Source organism: Centroberyx gerrardi, chromosome 20 (genome assembly GCF_048128805.1).
Source record: "Centroberyx gerrardi isolate f3 chromosome 20, fCenGer3.hap1.cur.20231027, whole genome shotgun sequence".
Taxonomy (NCBI): Eukaryota; Metazoa; Chordata; class Actinopteri; order Beryciformes; family Berycidae; genus Centroberyx; species Centroberyx gerrardi.
In genome coordinates this window covers 1656174-1672659 of record NC_136016.1, presented here as the reverse complement: position 1 = coordinate 1672659, position 16486 = coordinate 1656174, and the positions used below count along the sequence as shown (strand labels likewise).

The following is a 16486-nucleotide window of genomic DNA, read 5'->3' as shown; positions in this document are numbered from 1 at the left end:
GGAAGTCTGACTCCCCCCCCATGAAAAGATGGTTTTCAGAAATTAACAGTCGCATTCCCTTGTAAAATATGTTCTGAGAAATCGACAGAAAAGTTTCATTAAGATTTGGCAACCCTACTTGGACTACATAAAAACACTACACACTACATACAGGAATTGTAGACTAGTACTGACAGATAGTTGTAATGTCTCCTAAATATATTATTTTATTTATTCATTTATTTGTTAATTTCATTCATCCAGTTATTATATGTGTATGTATGCATATTGGTATGTGTATGTATGTATGTGTATGTATATATATATATATATATATATATATATTCAAGTCTTAGACACATGTAAAAAAAGATCTGTAAAGCGAAGATGCTTTTAAAAATAATGAAATGAAAAGTTTCTAAATATAAATAAATTTACTATAAAGAGCAGTCTACTGATACACTAATGCAGAAAACAATTAAATAAACATCTAAGACAAAATGTATATAAAACATCTAGGGTACCTAGGACTTTTGCACAGTACTGTATATACAGTAATATACATAATTATATACATAATCTTTTTTGTTTTGGATTTTTTTTGGCATGGATCAAATTTAAATATATTGGATATCAACAAAAATATTGGCTATCAACAACTTTAATCTAAAATGATCTGCATCGGCCTTCAAAACCCATATCAGTCCAAACCAAGTGCATGTGTCTCTGTGTTTCAGTGCGTCCTCAGTTCCTGGGCACCCATGTGTTTGAGCAGTACGACCTGCGTGGCCTGTTCGACTACATCGACTGGAAACCTTTCTTTGACATCTGGCAGCTAAGGGGCAAATACCCCAACAGAGGTTACCCCAAGATCTTCAAAGACAAGACTGTCGGTACGAGCTAACTGGCAGCATGTGTGTGTTTGGGGGTGGGGTAGGCTTGGGCGATATCCAAAATGTAATATCACGATATTGTCCCACCAAAATATTGCGATATACAATATTATTGCGCGCAGGGGGGGTCTTTATTTTATTTTATTTTATTTTATTTTTTTTGTGAGTTTTTTATTTTTTTTGTTTTTGGGTGGGGCATTTTATTTAATAATAAGAAAAAGAAAAAAACGGGCTGATTGTAGAAAAAGGAAACCCACCTGAATTAAAAGGACACATTTTTCACTTAAAGTATGATTATTTTTGTTTTTTATCCGATCACAAGTAGATTATAGGTTTATAAGTTTAAAAGCTTGCACAATTGTGATCTAAGCAACATTATTGTCGATATCGCGGGAATATCCCAATACTCCCGAAATATCGCGATACTCGATAATATCGAGTATCGGCCCAAGCCTAGGGTGGGGTGTATATGTTACCGTTTGTGTGGAAAAACCGTCAGTGTCAATCTATCTAGTGTATTTACCGACAGTGCGGTATATGTATACATAGACCGGTCAGTTCGTACATTTACCGCCAATGTGGTAAATGTAGAAATAGCTCACCAAAAATTCCCACATAACCCAGTTTATCTGCACATGCCCCGGTTCATGTGACATGTTACATTTACCGGTTTGTTTGCAGATTCTTCATCCAGTTCTTCCCTTGTCATCTTAAAAAACATTATTTGATCTCTGAATAGAGATGAATTACTCCCTTGCTCCGTTTTGATAAGCTTTGTGCTGAGTTTGAGGAAAAAGTAGAATAAAGATAAAAATACAAAAACTCAAAAGAAAAGAAAGAAGAAACCATGGTGGCTGATGCTGGTAATGTTGTGATTGCTGCAGGCGCAGAGGCCCGACGAGTTTTTGACGATGCCCAGCAGCTACTCAACCGTTTGATTGACAGCCAAGGTCTGTGGGGGCGGGGTGTGGTGGGGTTCTGGCGTGCCCAGAGTGATGGTGATGACATCAACGTCTACGCCGACGATGTCATACCGCAAAGCAACACCGAGCCCCTTGCCACCTTCCATGGCCTACGGCAACAGGTGAGGGACATTATATAAAGTTTGATGAAACTTTACTGATCCCTGTGGAGAAATTGGGTCTTTGCAGCAGCAAATAACAATAGCATACAGCAGAGTAATTAGAATCTAAATAAGAATGTAGTAAATGGCAGTTTTATAAAGATACGCAAAAAACAGTAGAGCATACAAATGCAATATTGAATGCAATACTGAAAGATTGATATATTCAAAGGTCTGGAGCCAGGCAAATATATTTAACCATTATTTTATCACAGCAAAGTCTTCAATGGACCTCCATGGTGGAGCTAGACATGGTTGGTAAGAGATCTCTGATGCAGCGTTTTTGTGTGCGTGTGTGTGTGTGTGTGTGTGTGTGTGTGTGCGTGCTGCAGGCAGAGAAGGACCGTAGCAGTTCAGAGCCCTACCTGTGTGTGTCTGACTTTGTGGCGCCCATAGACAGCGGCGTTGCAGACTACATCGGTGTATTTGCTGTTGGTGTATTTGGAGCTGAGGAGCTGAGTCAGCAGTTCCAGGCCCAGGGAGACGACTACAACAGCATTATGGTCAAAGCCCTGGCTGACCGACTGGCTGAGGTACAGTATGGACACTTGGGGTCGACCAGGTTTGTTAGGAATAAGTTTAAAAGGAAATCATTGTGCAGAACCACTAAATACAATCTAAATATGATTCTCTTTTCATTGTGAACTGTCTAATAAAGCAGAAATGCTATAAAACGAATCTTTAAAAGGACACTTCCCACAAAATGCTAGGGGGTTCCGGGGACATGATGCTGGGACATTTTCTCTCTCTTTAAATCTCTAAAAAAATATCTTGAAAAAGATCTTTTTTAAAAACGAATTGCTGGTGAGTTTTGTACAGTGGCATGTACATACCACTATGTTGCAATGTTGTAATCAAGTATTCAATGACTTTTGACTTTTGTGTTGACCATACACTACCAGTCAAAAGTTTAGATGCACCATATATTTCTTTATTTTTACTATTTTCCACATTTCAGAATAATAGTAAAGACATCAAAACAATGAAATAACACAAATGGAATTATGCAGTGACCAAAGAAGTGTTAAATAAACCAAAACAAACTATTTTAGATTCTTTAAAGTAGCCGCCCTTTGCCTTGATGGAAAGCCAAAGGCTTTGGAAAGAAATTCATACATAGGATCAACTTCACTAACTAAGAAACAAATTTCAAGCATTTAAGCATAAGCCTTTAAATCAAAATGGCTTTAAGAGAATGAAAAACATAGTACATTCAGTCAGGTGTGTCCAAACTTTTGACTGGTAGTGTATATAGCCTACATATTTCAATATTTGATAAGAAAATGTGTAAACTAGGCATAATCACCCATATCAATGATGTATTTCAATTAATGCTTGTATACGTATTCTGAGGCTTTGTGCTTGAGTTGAGCTGAAACAGTTGAGCTGTATACAGTTTGATTGATTACATATTTGTTGAAGAATTGATCAATACTACACCGCCCTTAACCTGAATTGATTATATTGACCACGTTTGTATAATTTGTCACAGATTGGCTCAGAGGGTGATTGCATTATTGCTGGTGGACAATATATTCACTGCTGCCATATTCTTTCTTTCCTGCCCCCTCCACATGCCTCCTTCTCATCTGTCTCCTCCCTCTCCTCCAGGCCTTTGCGGAGGAGCTCCACGCTCGCGTTCGCAAGGAGCTGTGGGGCTACAGTGCCGAGGAGGTCCTGGAGGCTGCGGACCTCCACAGAGTTCGCTACCAGGGCATCAGACCCGCCGCCGGCTACCCCAGCCAGCCTGACCACACTGAGAAAAGCACCATGTGGAGCCTGGCCGGCGTCCTGGAGAAGACTGGTTAGAGGACAAACTACATTGCTCCTCTTAGCAGAATCATAAAACAAAACTCTTATTCAACCTAGTAGCCTGTTAGGAGTAGCCTAATAAATGGAATGCATTAATCGCGTCTTTTCATGATTACGATTTCGCCATGGCCGTAATTATTATCTAGATTAATATACTTTGTGCAGCCCTAGTGTCTACTAACACAATACCTGGGTGTTATGTAAAACGCATGACTTACCATGACACTACCATTTCCCGCCAGTTTTGTTAGAGCTTGGGAAGGCCAACTCCAACATTAAGAGCAATTAAAAGTTAATGTTTTACCACAAAAAAAAGTCATCACATAGAGCTTTACCATGTGGGAATATTGTGGCTTCATTTGATAAAGATACAGCCTTTTATGTCACGTTTCCATTGCATATCCAGTATCAGTGGTCAAGGGAAAATTCGAAGAAGAAAAGATTTTCAGTCCCTCACAGGGTCAGGTCAGGCATATTTGGTATACATAGGTTTAGATGTGATGTTAAGGCAAATAGCCATCCCAGTGGGTAGCATGGAGTTTGGTAATGCCTGCTGTGTATGTGTGTGTTTCATCCATAGACAGTAAAAATGAATGGGCACAGTGAGTAGACCCCTAAGTGACGTCACCTCATTTGTTTCCAATGGGGCGATCAGTGGTGCAGTGTGACACCGAGTTACACACTTCCTGGTCACCATATTGCTTACCTCTGCCCATAGAGTGCATGCACACTGTTGACTGCCAGCAGCTGTAACTATGGTAACAACCAGGGAGGGGAAAGAATCAACGTAGATGAGAAATGGGAACATGCATTACATTCTGAAGTCCTTCCACTCTGTAGTTCCTTCCACCGATGATCTTACAACCCTTTTGAGTTTTTAATATTTTTGGTTTTTGTTATGTTTTGATTCTTTTGTTAACTACTGTGTGACAGACTGCTGGACAGCCTAGCTGGGCAGATGTCCTAGATATTAAGTGAGTTTACTAAGATAGGTCTCCACATCATTAAAAATACACTAGTGGTTACAGACTTTGAAAATTGAGAACTACATTAAAGCCCCTACGTGTAGAATATTTACCTTAATATATTATTCTCAAGTGTAATGGCAGTAGAAAAATGAGACCATCACAGTATTTGTAGGTTAATTCTGTGTGTTGCTCTCTATTTGTTTATTCTATTTGTCCTGGGGTACAATTTGGCACGAAATGCATAGGACTGACTTGCTATAAACACAGCAATTGAATAATGGGCTATAGCTGGATACTAAAAGAAATTCTGTGGTGATCCAATATTCAGAAACAAACGGATAGAATACAGCACCCTTTTTTAACCAATGTTAGAGCTCTGTGATAGGTGCTTTTTATTTTTTTTTATTTAATATTTAAGTTCAGCAAATGTTAACGTTAGCTAGGTAATGACAGCTACACTGACAGGGTGTTGGCATTACCTAGCTAGCTAGGTCATATTGGAAAACTACAAAATCTAGCTATAGTCACCTTCTGATTTTTTTTTCATCAAGTAGTGAGAAAAAATACTGAGAAAAAAAATGTAAGCTAGAGGATTTTGGCATAGATTGATTAGTGCAACTGAAAGCGACACATCATTTATCAACAGGTGGAAGATTGAAAAGGGAGAGGTGCAAATTTTTTTTTTATGCTGATATAAGAGATTATTCATTTCATCCCTCCCTCACCACTGAATATCCACACATTTACTTTTTAGCAAATTCCTAAGGTCACTGGAGAGCTGATGTCATTGATTAAGAATAAATAAGTGAATTAACCATTAGGATCAGTAAGATCAATTGCTGTGAATTATTAACTGCAGGATCCATGTTGTAACTAATATAAGTCAGTGTTTGAAGAACAGAAGAACAGGATACAATAAAGCATGATGACACAAGCATAGTTTATTGGCCATTATTTTTTTTATTTTATTTTATTTTTTTTTTTTTCAACAGGTATTCACTCTTCACTTGTATCACTTGAGTATCATGGGATTTCAAAAGAAAAGATCACTGGTCTGGGAGTTTATGTGTGACAGAGACATTTTTAACAGTCAGAATGTCACATGACTGGTACAGTACCCTAAATAGCCAGGGGAGAGGTGGTTGGCTATATTATTATATTATAATATTTGTATGTGTGTGTGTTTGTGTGTGTGTGTAGGTATTGGTCTGACTGAGTCCCTGGCCATGACGCCAGCTGCCTCAGTGTCTGGACTTTACTTCTCCAACCCTCAGGCCTCCTACTTCGCCGTGGGCAAGATTACCAAGGAACAGGTTCAAATAACCATACTGTCATGGCTCCATTTACTGACTTAATTTATTTTTTAAAGAGTCATTTTGAGCTTCTCTCTGCCTACTGCGTGATTTTGAAAAATGCAAGAAAGCAGGTGTGAAGAGAGGGGGAGAGGAGGGAGATTTTGGGGTTGGACCAAGTTGGTGAGGAGACATTTTTACCTCTGGAAGGTGAATTCAGTTTAGCGAGATGAATACGGCACCAGCACATCTGTGCTTAAATGTTGACAAGATGCATTATACAATATTTCATAACTAAATAGTACTAAATACCAGTTTAAAAGTGTTTTAGTGTCGAGTCACTCTTTAAATTCTAGGAAACGTAGCAAATTAACAGAAGTAGGAGTCGACCAGATAGGTTGAGGGACATTGGGCACGCTAAAAAAGTTCATTACAACACTTCATCACAAAATAAGGCCTGGAATGAACGTCACAGATTCATGTATCTAACAGGATGGAGGATTCGAGGGTGGATTTTTCCTGTACGTGTTAAGATGGTATTAAAGGACAGGACATTAAATAAGGTTTGACTTTTTCTCCTTTCTCTGCTCTCCTTCTCTTCAGGTGGAGGACTATGCGAGGAGGAAGGAGATGAGCACGGTGGAGGCAGAGAGATGGCTGGGTCCCATACTGGGTTATGATACCGATGCATAGAGAGCAGCCTGAGTCCTCCATCAGTAAACAGGAATACAGAGGGGGCCGGTCCAGGGCTGCATTTAGTCGTAGCACAGAAGTGCTCTTAACGTGGCTGCCCAAACGGGGATTAAATGAGATCTCATGTGCTGCAAAAACAGATATTTTTGTAAAACCAGCCGAGGCCGTGTAATTTCAGTGATGTACGATGCATAAATTGTGATCTTGAAATGTAGCCCTTACATTTCAAAATGGGTCACAGACAATTTATTTGATTTAGCGTGCCAGGGATAAGAGATTACATTTCATTTTGGGACTCTAAGCCATGCAAATTAGGCTGAGCTTGCCTATCCCGTTACCGTAGGTTTCTATACAGGCAGAGAGTTCACAACAGTCTTATGTTGAAGATGAACTAGTCCGGTTGGGAAGGGACCATACTGCCTTGCTGTCTCTTAAGCTGCTAGTACTGCCTACTACTACACTACACACTCACACACGCACAAAATACATTGTTCATAATGATTCAGTCCTCACTTAAATATATTCCCTGCTTTTTTTTTGTATTAATTGAGCGATTAATTCAAGTCTACATCAGGTGACATTTCCCATTGAAAGCAATAAGCCAGATGGCTCCAGATCAGAATCAAATTTGGATGTCCCTCCAGTATTGAAGGTGTTAATTGGATCATTAAATTGAATTAAATCCAAGGTGACCGGCCTTTAGACCATGATCTAGAAAAGAAAAAAGTTGACAGTACAGAGCTTGATTTAGAATAATCAGATCTGTATGTGGAAGTGAAAGACTGGATCTCTGCATACATTCTGTTAATTTTTTTTTTTTTTTTAAACACTGTTTTCTAGTTTTTATATAATAGTTTTAACACCATTTTAAGATTCAAAGCCACACTTTACAGTAGATTAATTCAACCTTTTTTTGTCATCGTTAACTTCAGAAAGTGTTTTGTGTTACCTTATCGATTGTATTGGAGGTTCTGGTGATTGATTGATGCATCGATTGGCTGGTTTACAATTGCTGATCGTCTGTTTACAATGTACATAATTTCTGATGGGGATGTAGATGCCTTTTTCCAGTCGTCATAGTTTTGTAAAATCTTCCAAGTGTCACTGTTTCTAGTTTCCTTTAACCTCTCTGTGTTGCAGCTTAGAGTGATGATGGCTGTAAACCATCAGAGGCTTATAGAATCATCTTTTTCTTCCAAAAAACTGCCAGCTTTTCACAAATTGATTGATTAATGTCCATGTAACATGTCCATTTTTGTTTGGCATTTTACCATGTATTATTAGTAGTGATGGAGAGGTAAATATAAATGAGGGTAAATTATGACCTCCAGCTGAAGATCATCACAAGGCAAACAACCACCAATATCCATTATACTTTTTCCTTAAAATGTTTTATCCCTAAACTTGCATCAGTTTGGTAACACTTACTGTGATGTATAATTTAGATTCTAAAGATTTATGTCAGCCTAACAATGTGGTAAACTCTAATCTTCAAATTAAAAAGGCTGGTAAACTTAGTTAAGGTGGGTTTACCCTCCACTAAATCCCAGGTTATTAATATTTAGGCTAATTCCAAGAGTCATCATGAAACATGTTATTTCCAAAAAAAAAACTGCTGACTTTTTACAAATTCACAAACAGCTTGTTGGTTTACCATTGATATCCATGTCGTTTTTTTTGCATTTTACCATGTATTATTAATGTTCAACTAGTTCCCAGGATCCTGAAACATCTACACATGGAACAAAATGTCAGCAGCTAATCACAGACAGGTTAAAATTGGCTGTATTTCACAGTGCGTCTTAAAAGCCCTTAGGTGCTGCAGCGTTGACTGCCAATGGCTGATGTCAGTTTGTATGAAGCTATTTTCTTAATGGGTCTTATTGTCTTAAATAAAAGATTGAAAAAGAACACAATGTTTACTGTTGAATATGGCAGTGTTATTTTGATAAAAATAAATAATTTCAAGATAATGTGCTGTCTGCCTTTCTTTGAGCTGAAACCTCATTATGATATTTATAGGCTTAAATGTAATTAAACAGGTGTAAAATATGTATAATATACACCTACTAAATGTGTAAACGTACAGATCTACGTAAAATAAAATATTTGATTTATTGTCTATATATCAACCTGTTGTCTCTGCATCACCTGTTTCCAAACTGACCGAGAGGGGGGGCAAACTGACAAGCGAACCACACACACACCTGCGCAGCTCCTCCCTCGGTGTGTGCGCGCCATCCAATGAGCACCGTACGTTGGCTTTGGCCGTCTCTCTCTCACGCACACACACACACTCTCTCTCTCTCTCTCTCTCTCTATCTGTACCACACATATACACGGACACACACACATACATCCTCCCTGTCCACGGGAAACCAAACCATGGCTGAAGGGGGAGAAGGCGAGGATGAAATCCAGTTCCTGCGGACTGTAAGTGATTTCTAATTCCTATGAATACAGGAGCGGTTAGATGGGAAGGCTCTGCCGTGTGTTTCTCTCTCTCTCTCCCCGCTGCTGCTTGGCTGTATCAGTCTGTGTGTGTGGTGCGGGTAGGGGAGTTTACCGCATTAAGGATGACAGCTCCACTAGATATTTATTAGTCAGTGAGTGCGCATCACGCTGACAGACGGACCAATTATTAATATGCGTTTTCTCACCTGAGCGCCGGGGGAAACTAGTCCGGACGGATGGATGAGGTGTGACAAAACACTGACAGATGGAAAGAAAGACAGAAAGAGAATGAGAGGAGGAGGAGAGGAGAGGAGAGGAGAGGAGGGGAGGGGGGGTCCGTGGTGTCCGTGGTGTGTTGCAGCCCAGTGTTTCTGTGATTTCTTTATGAAGAGGCGATAACGGCAAAGCAGCATCCCAGACTCCCGTCTCCACTGTTGTGTGTTGGGGAGGATTGCGGGGCGCAGTGCGGTGCAGACCGGCAGTTATGAAGGCTGCTGCATCTGCTGCTTCACTTCAGTCCAGTACATTAAACCTCAGCCACATCATCTGTTTTTTACACTAGATTTGTCCGATATTGAGTCGGAGATAAGAGTTAGACAGTAACATTCACATATGAAAAACCCGCATGTGAATTCAAAGTACAGGAGCCTTTTGGACACATGTTGGTTTTCATGCGAGAATTTATTTATTTATTTATTTTTTTCACGTTTTATTCTGACATCACGCGGCGGTTTTTACCTCGGGAGGGAACATTTCCAATTCATATGTGTTGGGTTTTTTTTCCCACAAGAGCATTTTTCACCTGCCATTACGCTATATGACAGTATTTGTTTCACATGAGAAAACTTTCACACGCAAAGAGACAATTCACAGGTGAAAATGTCATTTTCACATGGGAAATGGGGAATTTCAAATGTTCACATGTTAAAAAAACAAAAGCACATGTGCTTTGAATTCACAAGTAGGTTTTCACATGTGACTTTTTGTTGGATAGGACAGTCCAGCAGGAGTGTTGGAGTGGTTTGCGGAGAGGACAGAGCTCCTGCAGGGTTTCAGGATCCCTAGCCTTCCTGCTCAGTATGCAAACACGCCACCAGTCCCCATCACTGCCAACACTGTCACCAAGGCTGTACATTTACTGTAGGTTTTGACTGATATTTGCTTTTGAAGGCCGCTATCGATATTTTTTGTACTCAAGTGCCCTATAGCTGACATTTTGTGTCAGTACTCGATATCTAGATTTGACATTTTCATGCAGAATGTAATTCTTGTCAAGGTAGAAAAGCCTCGGAAACAGCAGATCGGTAATGATCAGTTGTAGGCCTACTGCTGGTCGCCTTATTTCTTTTATATTGTAACCATCTATGGAAATGCTGCTCTCGCACAGTTGAGCTTTTATGTCAAAATGTCACTTTCTCTATTTAGACATTTGGCAGCAGAGTATAACCAGTGGTAACACTTTGCTTGGCTTGGTGCTCATATGAGATTATAAGGCATCATAAGCGCATTATAAGCACATTATGAGTGCATGGTAATTATTATAATCACAGCATGATAAGAACAATGTAAAAAAAAAAAAAACCTGTAATTTTCTGATGATTATATTGTAGGCACAGTTGATCTCCTGCTTCTACTGGGTTTATAATGTGCTGGTAACGCATCACAGGGCACCTAAAATCCTCCTATGGTTGCTGTAGGGGGCTAATTGTCCTTGTAGGCCTACTGCAGCAGTTCATGTTAATAGTCTACTGTTTATATTATTTCTAGGAGCTACAATAGAGTTTGATATCCCCCAGCTACAGTGCTTATTTACAGTATATAGCCTATTTGTCTTCGTTGTATCCTATAGTATTTGCTGCTGCAACGACCCAATTTCCCCACAGCACATCATTATAGTTTGACCTAATCTAATCAGCTGAAGTTCATCTTTAAATATCTGAAAAAATATAAAGGATCTGCACTGTAAAAGTGTTTTTGTCAACCAAGACAAGAAGTTACCTATGTAAAAAAAAATACCTCAATTTAATTTTGATTTAGTGCTATAAATCAGTGGTTCTCAACGTGGGGTCCGGGGACCACCAGGGGTCCTTGAGGGGGTTCTAGGGGGTCCCCAGCAAATTGATTAATTGTGAAATTATGAAACCTCACCATTATTTCATTTACAAGAAGTTAACACAATTAGAGAATGTAGAAGAATGACTGTTCTGATCATAGTTTCACTGTTATCTCTCTACCTACAATACAGATAGTCATGGAATTCTGGACAAAATCATATCTAACAATAAAAATATTCTCAGATTTGGGTCCGAGAGACAAAATCTCATCAAATGGGGGTCTGTGGATCTAATGTGGACTAAATTAGGGTCCTTGATATGAAAAAGGTTGATAATCACTGCTATAAATAATTTTATAAGATCACTTTTCACATCTAATTTTGGAGCAACTCAGTTCACCACACTAGGCTACAGCAAATTCTAGAAGGTTGCTGTTGTAAATGATTTCTTCGGCGGTTGCTTTATGTGATTGAGCTGTTTTGATGCCGCCTACCTGCGGCCGGCTCTGCCATTGATCCAGTGTGTGTTGAGCTGCAGCGCCGTCATCTCCATCCACTTGAAAATAGCTCATGATACGTCTGTCAATATCAGGATGACGGAACGGGTCCCTGCCCGCTCAAATGATACCGGCGTCCCACCCTTTTCTCCACAGATATTCTTTTTTTCCCCCCAAGATATCCACAGGTCCTTAAATGTTTAAGGACTTAAAAAGTATTATCTTAAATACAGTTTTTGGTGTCTTCATTTTGTCACTATGTAACCAGGCCAATGCAATTAGACAGTGGTATTGACAGATTATATTAGGTGATATCTAGTGATATCTATGATGTATAATATGTATATGATGTATATGAAGTATGTAACCTACATGACATAGTGTAGGATGTGTATATGTAGTATGTATATATATGATGTAGTATGTACATGACAGCCCTTTGAGACATGCTTGTGATAAAGGGCTATATAAATAAACAAGACTAGACTATAGTGAGGCAGAGTTGGAAAGTATCCAAAGACAAATGACATAGGAGACAAATGCCATGAATTGTGTAGTTTCACCAAAAGATGTGAATGGGACCGGAAATAGTGTTGGTTTTATTTTCAAATGCTGTATTACATTACTTGGTCTTTCAGTTGGTCACATTACAGAAGTCCACTCTTAGATGAATAGCCTACAGAACAGGGTTAATAGCCTACAATATGACAAACACATTGGACATAACGCCAAACATGTAATATCCTGGTGAACTTCATAATACTCTGTTTTCACCAGGTTTGTTTCTTTATTTTGGTTACAAAATTGGTCTTAAATTGAATATCATGGTGGCATTAAAAAGGGCTTAAATTTGCATAAAATACTTTCCTCCTCAGGGATGTACATGTCCAGGACACCCAAAAACAGCAAAGCAGTATCTCCCTTTAGAAAAAATGAGATTTTATATCCAACAATGCTGAGATTCTAGTAGAAATTGAAAAATCATATTCAGGCTTTCCCTTTCCTTGCTCTATCTCCTTCCCCCTCCCTCTGTGTATCTCCTCATCGCCTCCTTTTCCTCCTCTACTCTCCCTCCTCTCCCTCCTCCACTCCCACGTTTCATCTTCCTCCGCTCCTCCCTCCCTCTAATCCTGCAGCACCCCCTGTAAAGTGCAATTTGAATGGAGATCAATACGTGATTACTGGCGACTGCTGATGTCTCAACACAAAGCAAACAGCATGGGAGAAACTGTGTATGTGTGTGTGTGTGTGTGTGTGTGTGTGTGTGTTTGTGTTCATTCCATCTCTTAAGGAGAAGTGTTGAAGAGTGTTGTAGAAATAGACTGAGCAGAGGAGTCCAATATAGAGCTAATAGAGGCTTTCAGGTGATGTAACCCCTCTGGCAGCCATATTAGAGGTCCTCAGCTCTTGGGCAACAGTGGCTGTGAACAGCTGATTATGTTTCTGAATATACAACTGGCCGTTTCAACATAATTTAATAGATATGGTTCATTTCTGTGCTGTTTTTGACTGGGAACTGATCATTTTATCACTGATAGCCTACATCTGATTGGTAATGCCAGCTTGTTAGCTAGCTAACCATAATATCTGTTCAGGTAACCATCACTGTAACACATCTGATCTGGCTAGATAGCTAGCTAACAAAGCTAAAAACCAGCTTGTTTAGGTTAGGGTTGGACGATTGGACAAATACACTGCCTGTCAAAAGTTTGGGGACACCACATTTTTTTTTATTTTTACTATTTTCCACATTTTAGAATAATAGTGAAGACATCAAAACTATGATATAACACAAATGGAATTATGTAGTGACTGAAAAAGTGTTAAACAAATCAAAACTATCTTATATTTTACATTCTTTAAAGTAGCCGCCCTTTGCCTTGATGGAAAGGCAAAGGCTTTGGAAAGAAATTCACACATAGGCATCAACTTCACTATTTATATTTGTCTAAGAAACAAATTTCAAGCGTTTAAGCATAAGCCTTTAGATCAAAATGGCTTTAAGAGAATGAAAAACATAGTACATTCAATCAGGTGTGTCCAAACCTTTGACGGGCATCAGGACATCAGGGATTGGCAATAGATAGCCTCAAAGACTAGATGGTGTTGATTTTTACGTACCCCGCATCCCAAACACGTCTATACAAAACAACCTACCAAGCCCTTCATTTATATGTGCAGTTTCCAAACGGCTGCTCCGTGGCTCAATCTTTTACCTTTCCTCCCAGGCCTAGTATCATGTAGAAGGTTTTTGAATCATGTAGAAGGTCCCATCAAAGTTCCAATAAAGCCCTTTGTTTTTCCCAAAAACGCAGCTTTCAGGAGCTGGGAGCTGAAGCTAATGCTAGCTCCCTGATGACGTTGATTCTACGCTGATTAAAAATGCGATTAAAAAAACAACATTTTTGTCCCTGTGAGGGACATTTGCAAGATATTTCATGGATGTAAGTGCATTTCAAATACTTTAAACATGCCACAATTAGAGAAGATTTTTTTTGAATAGCGCAAGACCTACTTCCTCTGTAACTTAAGGGAGGGAAGGTTATTTGGTGGCCAAGGGTAAACCTGCCCCTTCTAAAATCATGTTGCGTAATAGACTACTTAAGGCCCATTCACACATATAGCGATAACTATAAAGATAACTATAAACTATAATGCTACATACCACCTTTTTTCCACATTTTCCTAGAAACACGGAGCTGAGCAATGTCATCCAATCGAAAAGCACTCAGCCTTTGAGCGTTAACTGTTATTGGTCGCCAGATATGTCACTCAAACAAGGGTGGGAAGCATCATTGAGTTACTCAGCACCCGGGTGTCCTGGTGGCTTAGTAAATGTAAACGTGATGTTGTGGGTTCAAATCTGACCCAGGACCGTTGTTGGATGTCATTCCCCTCTCTCCCATCTTTTCTCTCTCTCTATACAATAGCTCTCACAAACATGGCTGCCGTACTTCCGCAGGGTATAGATCGGTTCTCACCATTGCCAGCAATGTTAAAAAGCTAACTTTCTGTTGCCCATAACTCTGTTTCTCATCACTTATTTTATGTTTCAACCAGTGCTTCATTTGTAAATTATGAGGTCCCGGAACACCAAAGGGTCGGTGTTCCAGTGAGTCGGTGTGGAGGGAAAAGTTTCTGGAACATATCGAGACAACAAGCGCATTGGTGGTGCTCAGTACAGCCATATAGCTTACTGTAGATCTAACAGCCTAAACATTACTAAATGACCTTAGAGCTCTGACTACTGGGGACCTATAAAAATATTTGATTATTGCATAGGCTACATAATGGTAAGTCAGCTATTGGGATTATTACCTGATTATTACAGACAAAAAACCCCCACAAAAAAACCAAAACATTTCATGCCAACAGAGGTGCCGGATCCACGCAAATAGGTACTGGAATGCAGGTAATCCAAAACAGGATCTGGCACAAATTAAGCACTGGTTTCAACATAATGTATAACACAATACAGGTGTTGTCATTGACATATCTTTATGTTTCTGTTGTCAGACGACTGCGCATTTAACTGTAATCGACAGTCACAAAATGCTAAGTGGCTAACCAAGATTTTTAAAAGATCTTTTAAAAAAGAAAAAAAAAAATCACAACCAGACCCGTCTCCTCAATAGGGACTGTATGCAGGCAATATCAAAGAAAGTCTGCATGTAGACTCTTTGGGTCACAGAGTCAAAAAGTCTGGTTAGGACCAGACTCAAACATGACATGAAATTAAACTTTAATGATCTGTTTGGGGAAATTGTGTCATTGCAACAGCACATAGTAATAAAATACAGCAAAGAATAAATAAATAATAGTAATAATAAATATACGCGACGGACACTGGAACATGTTAAGTAGAATGTATGAATGAAAAGTAGCCTATGAGGACATCTATGGATTACAGCATCATAAGGGTATGCAAAACAATGAATGCAGAATATGTACAGTATGAAAATATGCCAAAAATCTTAAATCTATGCTGTATTAAATAGGTGGAAACATGATAAATATATTAATATGCAATGAGAAGGATATGGGAATATGAAGAAAACAGATGTACACCAACATACATGATGTGAAAAATGTGCATCAGATCCATATTACCAGATCTACAGAAGAACATGCATATGTACAGAAAGTGTCTAGGAATGTAAATCCGCGTTGCATCCTGACAACACATAACATCTAACATGCATAACATCCCTACCTGAAACCTTTATGGAGCTTAATAATTGTATGTTGCAGAACAATTTAAATTATTTTGATCATCACAGTTCCAGTTTAGACTATCAAGTCTGACTTTGGATCAAAATGACATGGAGTGGGATGCACATTGGGAATGAACTGTGTCTGTTTCTGTGTAGCGGAAACGTCTGAACATGCCGCCCACCTCTGCAGTGATTGGCTAGATGTAATGTGGTATGAAGGGGGCTGGGATTTCTGCCTGTACCTTCTCCTTAGAAAGCAAAGCATTCAATTCCCGGAGATAACAGGCCATGGGATGCAGCGTAGAGGACCCAAAAAGGAAATGGAACGGTTTATGCTGTGTTTCCCCTTGAAGTTTTTTCTTACAGCGGCGGCATGGTCCGGGGAGACACACTGTAGGCAGCAGTTACTATAGGAAATGACTGAATGATTATAGAAACACTATAGGTAGCAGTTACTAGAGAAACACTATAGGCAGCAGTGTGTCTGTGTGCTTCTCTCGCTCTGTCT

The 16486-nt window shown here is 39.2% G+C and overlaps 1 protein-coding gene across 2 annotated transcripts in view; it reads left to right on the top strand.

Moving 5' to 3' along the window:
• The window catches only part of mtr (5-methyltetrahydrofolate-homocysteine methyltransferase), a 247944-nt gene that overhangs the window by 39105 nt on the left and 192353 nt on the right, over positions 1-16486 (top strand). Inside the window, exons 28-33 of one of the 2 annotated variants that reach the window (XM_071906941.2) lie at positions 717-872; positions 1757-1956; positions 2328-2528; positions 3607-3799; positions 5976-6088; positions 6671-6783. In XM_071906941.2, coding sequence (XP_071763042.2) covers positions 717-872; positions 1757-1956; positions 2328-2528; positions 3607-3799; positions 5976-6088; positions 6671-6760 — 953 coding nt within the window. In that variant the 3' untranslated portion in view covers positions 6761-6783. Of the gene's footprint in view, positions 1-716; positions 873-1756; positions 1957-2327; positions 2529-3606; positions 3800-5975; positions 6089-6670; positions 6974-16486 lie in introns of those variants that run through there. The other variant, XM_078290670.1, reaches the window with a different exon arrangement.